Source organism: Fukomys damarensis, unplaced genomic scaffold (genome assembly GCF_012274545.1).
Source record: "Fukomys damarensis isolate Sample0158 unplaced genomic scaffold, DMR_v1.0_HiC HiC_scaffold_15, whole genome shotgun sequence".
NCBI classification, from domain to species: domain Eukaryota; kingdom Metazoa; phylum Chordata; class Mammalia; order Rodentia; family Bathyergidae; genus Fukomys; species Fukomys damarensis.
In genome coordinates, this window is record NW_022900927.1 from 3,418,685 (window position 1) to 3,425,789 (window position 7,105).

At 44.6% G+C, this 7,105-nt stretch overlaps 1 protein-coding gene across 5 annotated transcripts in view; it reads right to left on the reverse strand.

The window, feature by feature from the left end:
• Nucleotides 1-7,105, reverse strand: part of LOC104875761 (merlin) — a 74,067-nt gene that overhangs the window by 27,248 nt on the left and 39,714 nt on the right. The window contains exon 10 of one of the 5 annotated variants that reach the window (XM_033763529.1): nt 3,874-4,027. The exons of the other annotated variants lie outside the window; for them this stretch is intronic. Within the exon in view, the coding sequence (XP_033619420.1) occupies nt 3,988-4,027 (40 nt within the window). The 3' untranslated portion in view covers nt 3,874-3,987. Of the gene's footprint in view, nt 1-3,873; nt 4,028-7,105 lie in introns of those variants that run through there. 5 annotated transcript variants of the gene reach the window in all.

A 7,105-nucleotide genomic window follows, 5' to 3' on the forward strand; every position in this document is an offset into this window, starting at 1 on the left:
ATCTGGTATTTTGTTATGAAGGTTTCTTGAAGAGATTATTTTTTGCAATTAATCACATTTAGTATAGAGTACATATATAGCAAATTAAAGGTCCCAGAAAGCTAAAACCAATATTGACCTGGATACACCTGTTGGAATGTTGAATTGGGGGAAATTAAGAGCTGGGATAGAGAGAGAGATTGTAAGAAGTGGATGGAGAAGGGAACACTATGCTGCTGTCGTTTATATAGTAGGTGTCAAATCTAACTTGTCTCTAGCCTTGGTGCTTTGATCCTTCTGTGTTTTGATTTCATAGCTATGGTCTAGTTCACTTTATGAGGAAATGGGCATAAGAACAAACCTTTTCCTTTCATGATAATATCAATAGACAACTGTTGTAAGGGACTAGGGTTTTCTCAGATTTCCTTATAGCCCTAACATCTGGTAATTGGATAGTAAATGGTTTTGTAGTTCCATTGTTGTATATTGCCTAAAAAAAAAACTTCTAGACTTAATTGACAGAGTCAGTAAAGTATCTGGATACAAGGTGAATACCCAAAAATCAATAGCCTTTCTATACACAAATAACAGACACACGAAAAGAGAAATTAGGGAAACAATTCCTTTCACAATAGCATCCAAAAAAATGGAGTATCTAGGAATCAATCTAACAAAACAAGCAAAAGACCTCTACACTGAAAACTAAAGCACTCTGAATAAAGAGATCGAAGAAGGTATAAGAAAATGGAAAGATAGCCCCTGCTCCTGGGTAGGAAGAATCAACATAGTGAACATGGCCATACTACCAAAACTGTTAATACAGATTCAATGCAATGCCAATTCCAATTCCAACACTACATTTCACAGAACTAGAAAAAAGAATCCAAAACTTCAACTGGAACAATAAGAGACCTAGAATAGCAAAAGCCATCCTAGGCAACAGACATACGGCAGTGGGTATAACAATTCCCAATTTGAAACTATACTACAAAGCCACTGCAATAAAAACAGAATGGTACTGGCAAAGACACAGACTTGAGGATCAGCAGAACAGACTGGAAGACACAAAAAACAAATCCAGATGTACTCAGCTACCTCATCTTTGACAAAGGAGCTGACCATCGCCACTGGAGGAAGGATGGCCTCTTTAAAAAATGGTGTAGGAAAAACTGGATCTAAACCTGCCAAAGATTAAAACTAGACCCTTATCTTTCACCATGCACTAAATTAAAATCCCAGGGGATAAAGGTCTAAATATTAAAACAGAAATGCTAAATTTGCTGGAAGATAAGTTAGGCAGAACTTTTGAAGACATTGGCATAGGAAAAGACTTTATGAACAAATCCTCAGTAGCCCGGGAACTAGCAGAAAGAATCAACAACTGGGATCTCATCTTATTGAAAGAAACCATCCACATCCACAGAACTAAGAAGCAACCTACAAATTTTTACCAGCTGCTCCTCAGACAAAGCACTATTATCTAGAATATATAAAGAACTCAAAACAATCAGGCCCCCATATATAAAGACACGATTCAAACATGGGCACTGAAATGAACAGACAGTTCTCAGACAAATAAGTACAAGAAGCAAGTAAATATATGAGAAAATATTCCACATCACCGGTTATTTGAGAGATGGAGATGAGAACCACACTGATGGACTGGGGATTGAGCTCAGTGGTTTGGTGGCCTGCCTCGCAAGTGCAAGGACCCAAGTTCAATCCCCGGTACCAAACAAAACCAACCAAGCAAACAAAAAAGCAACATGGAGATTCCACCTCACCCCACAAAGAATGGCTGCTCTCAAGAAATCAACCAATAACAAATGTTGGCAGGGTTTTGGGGAGAAAGGAGCCCTTCTCCATTGATGGTGGGAGTGCAGACTAGTGCAACCACAATGGAAATCAATATGGAGATAACTGAAAGAGCTTGGGCTAGAGGTTCTATTTGACTCAGCCATCCCTCTGCTGGGTATCTTTCTAAAAGAATTAAAGAATCATACCACAGTGATATATGTGCACCTATGTTTATAGTGGCACAGTTTGTAATAGCTAAAACTTGGAAACAGCCCATTTGCCCATCAGTTGGAAACTGGATCAAGAAGTTGTGGATTTTCTATAAAATGGAATACTACTCAGCCATAAAGAATGAGAAATTCGATTCATTCATTGGAAAATGGATATATATTGAGGATATTCTCCTAAGTCAAATAAACAAGTCACATATGTGTAAATACCGAATAGTTTCTCTTGATTGAAAAAACTATAGTAGTACATAAGACCCTAATGAGGTAATTGACAATGTAACATAGAGCTAAAGGTGTAGTGAAAGTGGGAAGGGTGGGGGACACGTAATAAGGGAAAAGAAAAAAATATGAGAAAATGGAAATAAAATGTTTATAAATGGGGTGGGGGGAGGGGATGAAGGGAACATAGGGACAAGGGGAAAAAATGAGAACCAAGACCTGTCATGTAAAGGTACAAGATCTCAATGATGAATGTAACTGTACTGTATACCTAAAATGTACCAATAACCTCAATTTAAAAATAATCAACAGAGTGAAAAGAAAACCTACACAATGAGAAAAAAATACTTTGCCAGCTATTCCTCACACTATGGACTAATATGTACAATACACATAAAACTCAGAAAAATTAGACCCCCAAGGTAAAAGACCCAATCAAAAAAATAGGCAACTAAAATGAGTAGAAGTTTCTCGGGAGAAGTAGTAATAGCCAATAAGTACATGAAACGTTCAACATTAGAGAAATACAAATTAAAACAACCAAACCTACCCCAAAAAGAATGGCCATCATCAAGAAATCAAATAATAACAAATGCTGATTAGGCTGCAGGGCAAAGGAACTCTTCTACACTGTTGGTGGTAATGCAAAGTAGTACAACTAACGATGGAATTCATTATGGAGAGTCCTCAAAAAACTAATACTAGAAATTCCATTTGATCCAGCTATTGCCCTTCTGGAAGAGTTAAGACATCATATTACAGTCACCTACACATACTCGGCTTTATAGCGGCAAAATTCATAATAGCTATATCTCAGGAGCCATCTCTATGTACTCATCTACAGATGAATGAATAAAGAAAATGTGGTATTTACACTCATGCAGTACTACTCTGACATAAACTTGATTCATTTGTAGGAAAATGGATTGGCTTTGGGCCCCTCCACCTACCATCATTTCTTCCGGTGGTCTACATGCAGCTTCTTTCTCTGTTTATTTGTCTTTGACCTGCCTTTTAAGGCCTTATCTTTGAAAGATACTCAGCGAGTAGTTGGCAAGGGTAGTTATTCATGACTAGTTTACAATTAGAAGTGGGCATGTGGACTTCTACTGTACCCTATAATGACCCTAGAGTGAATAATATGGTGACTCTAGAGTGAATGCACACACATTTATTTGCATATGTTAGTGCACAGATATGAGTGCACAGTGCCTTAAATTAGTCAGCCTGCCCCCTGCCTCTATACTCTATTGGAAGGGGGGGTAGCTTCTTGTGTGTCAACTGTTTTGGTTTTGGTTTTTGGCTTTTTTGTGTGTTGCTGTGGGGTTTTGTTGTTGTTTTCTTTTTGGTTTTTGTCTCTTGGCCATTTGTTGACTTTCTTTACCTATTTTTTTCTACCTCTGTCTTGGATTTGCTTTTCAGCGGAATTTCTCTACTGAAGTTTTCTTTTCTTTTAACTCCTTCTAGACAGAATCAGCTAGAAGACCTAAGTGCTCTTATTTCATTTTCTCATTTACAGACCCCTGTCCGTGTAACTTGTGAGCAAAGAATGGTTTAAGGGAGTTGTTGAAAAGAGGAGTTACAAAAACTACATGATTTACAAAACCCTAAAAAAATTCAATACTTACAATAAAATATTTTCCCAATACTTATTTAGATGGTTGTAGGTCCCCAATAACAGTGGGAGGAGGAATACAGTAGACTACTGTAGTTACAAACACACTGTGAATCAATAAGTGTCAGGAAAGACGTGTCTACAGCTTCATCCAGAACCTCCACAAACAAACATTTCCGTTGAGCTACTGAAAAACATGACCTGGTAATTAAAACAGTAAAGTAACAGGCATTTTACTACATAAATTATATCATAGATAGCTATCAGGTAAAGCTGACATATCAAGAAATAAAATGAAAACACAAACGAATTTTTTAGAGCCTTAAACTTTACATTTTATGTCCGCTGAACTATGTAATTTTCAAGTCAAATCCATGGGATAAAGATAATTTTCCCATTTGAAATTAATCTTACATGTTTAGTGGTTGCTCAAGAAGTTGAATGTCTACATTTGTGATACTGTTTTTCTACAGAAACACTGGATTCTAGAACCAACAGGGACTCTCATCTCAAAAAACAGACTGAAGCTCTATTTAAATGTGTAATAAAATCCAAACTAGCAGAACAATAAAAACAATAAACGATTGAAGTCATCAACCAAGAAAACATTTTGACACATTTTTGTGAAACAAAAGTACAATGAAAGGATAATGGATAAAATAACGAAGAGAAAACTTAAAAGGTGCAGCACAAGTTCAGTCTACTTTTGGTGGGCCCTGCTTACAATAAAGGAAAAACGGACAAATACTAATGAGAGAACATTCACTGGGGCCCTGCTCGGGCCGCGCCACATCACAGGCAGCGGATGACATCATAAGGGCGAAGCCCATAACGAGACGCCCAGCGCCGGCAACCCACGCGAGCTGCCTACCCACCTCTGTCCACGATGGACACCTTTTTCAGAAAGCTCCGGGTCCCGCCCCACCGCTTGACCCGTGCCACGCCCCAGCCCGGCCCTGCATGGGGCCCTCCAACAGCCCTAGACCACACTACCCGCCCTGCCCGCAGGGACCCCAACCCCTGGCCGCACCACCATCGGCCTCAGTCACCCGGCTCCAATGGCACCCACCACCAGCTGGCACTGGACTCGGCCCAGGCCATCCTGCTGCTAGTCTCCTGGGGGAACCCACCCATGAAACCTGGTGATTCTTCCACAGTGGGACTCTCCAGAACTGTAAGGATCCTTCCTCCATGGCGCAGACACAGGCGTCCTCCCTGCCCAACCTGATAAGCAGGCTGCAGGGCCCATGCCATCCAGCCATCTGGGTCCTCCCCTCAGGATCACAGAGAGAGCCCAGTTGCAGCCCGAGGACAGGGAAGAAGAGGAGGAGGTGGTGGAGGAGAAGGAAGGGGAAGTGATGGGAGAGGAGGTAATGAAGGAGGAGGTGTTAAGAGTTTAAGGAGGAGAGAGAGGAAGAGGAGGAGGTGGCAGTGGTGGGACAGGAGGTGTTGGAGGAGAAAGAAGAGGGGGTGCTGGAGAAGGATGGTGACTATGAAAACGACAAGAAGTGGTGCCAGGAAGAAACCAAATGGCAAGACCATCAGGATGGGGATGCTCCTAGCCCTAGGCTTGTGGTACCACCTTGGCCTGTGGAGACCAAGGGAGACCTAACCACCTTGGGCCGCAGTCCCAGGCCTCGGGAGCGTAAGCTCCTTCCAAAGGACAGGAACAACACCCGTGAGATGGCCCCCTTGTCTCCCCTTGCAGCAGTGCCAGAAGCAAGTGCTGAATGGACACCATCAGGCCTGCTCTCCAGGCTCCCAAGAGGCAGGGAAGGAGGCAGTGAGTGAAAAGGCTCCAGTCATACCAGCAGGCTGCTCTCTACGCCCCAGAACTGGGAATCACAGGCTTGGCAAAAGGAAAGCACGGATGCCCACAGCCCTGCCACGGCTGAGAAAACAACTGTGGGATAAGGGTGAGTTCCCCCTCCTCCCAAGCGCCCTCGTTGGACTCCCACAAAACACCTGGACAGCCCGCGGGGGAGCAGGAGAAAGAGGGGGAAGAGGAGGAGGACTGGAGAGCACAGTAAGAAATTAGAGAAAACAGAGGGATTGGATGAGAAATCAGAGGAGGTGACAGATGGCACTGCACCTAAGCCCGCACCTTCTTTCCCCCAACCTGCCACAGGGACAGCAGACACCCTGCACCATCCCAGTGACACCGCGTTGGGCCCCAGTATTCCTACCAGCCCTGCCCCAACACAGAAAGCTGCTGGGTCCCCCACGCTATCTGTCCCTTTCCCTTTCCCCATACCCAACAGAGATGGGCAAGTAAAACCTTGGGAGGGTAAGCTCCTTCCTAAGGACAGGAACAACACCCGTGAGATGGCCCACTTGTCTCCTCTGACGTCTGACAGCCAGGACGCACACAACTCCCAACTAGAGCAACCCCAGTCTAACACACCAGTGGCCCCTGCCCCAGCCCCAGGCTGCTCCCCATTGCAGAAGTGCCAGAAGCAAGTGCTGAATGGACACCATCAGGCCTGCTCTCCAGGCTCCCGAGAGGCAGGGAAGGTGGCAGTGAGTGAAAAGGCTCCAGTCATACCAGCAGGCTGCTCTCTACCACCCACAACTGGGAATTACAGGCCTGGAAAGAGGAAAGCACAGATGCCCACAGCACTGCCACTGCTCGGGCAACAACTGTGGGATAAGGGTGAGCTCCCTACACCTCCCAAGCGCCCTCCTTGGACTCCCACAAAACACCTGGACAGCCCGCGGGGGAGCAGGAGAAGGAGGAGGAAGAGGAGGAGGAGTGGAGAGGACAGTAAGACATTAGAGAAAACAGAGGTATTGGACGAGAAATCAGAGGAGGTGACAGATGGCACTGCACCTAAGCCTGCATCTTCGTTCCCCCAACCTGCCACAGGGACAGCAGACACCCTGCACCATCCCCGTGACACCGCGTTGGGCCCCAGTATTCCTACCAGCTCTGCCCCAACACAGAAAGCTGCTGGGTCCCGCACGCTATCTGTCCCTTTGCCTTTCCCCATACCCAACAGAGATGGGCAAGTAACACCTACAATTACCCCCCACCCCCACAGGGACAGCAGACACCCTGCACCATCCCAGTGACACCGCGTTGGGCCCCAGTATTCCTACCACCTCTGCCCCAACACAGAAAGCTGCTGGGTCCCCCACGCTATCTGTCCCTTTGCCTTTCCCCATATACAACACAGATGGGCAAGTAACACCTACCATTCCCAGCTCTACTGCACCTTCCAATTCTCTCCTCCCCAACCCTCCTGTCCCTGAACCTCTCAAATTT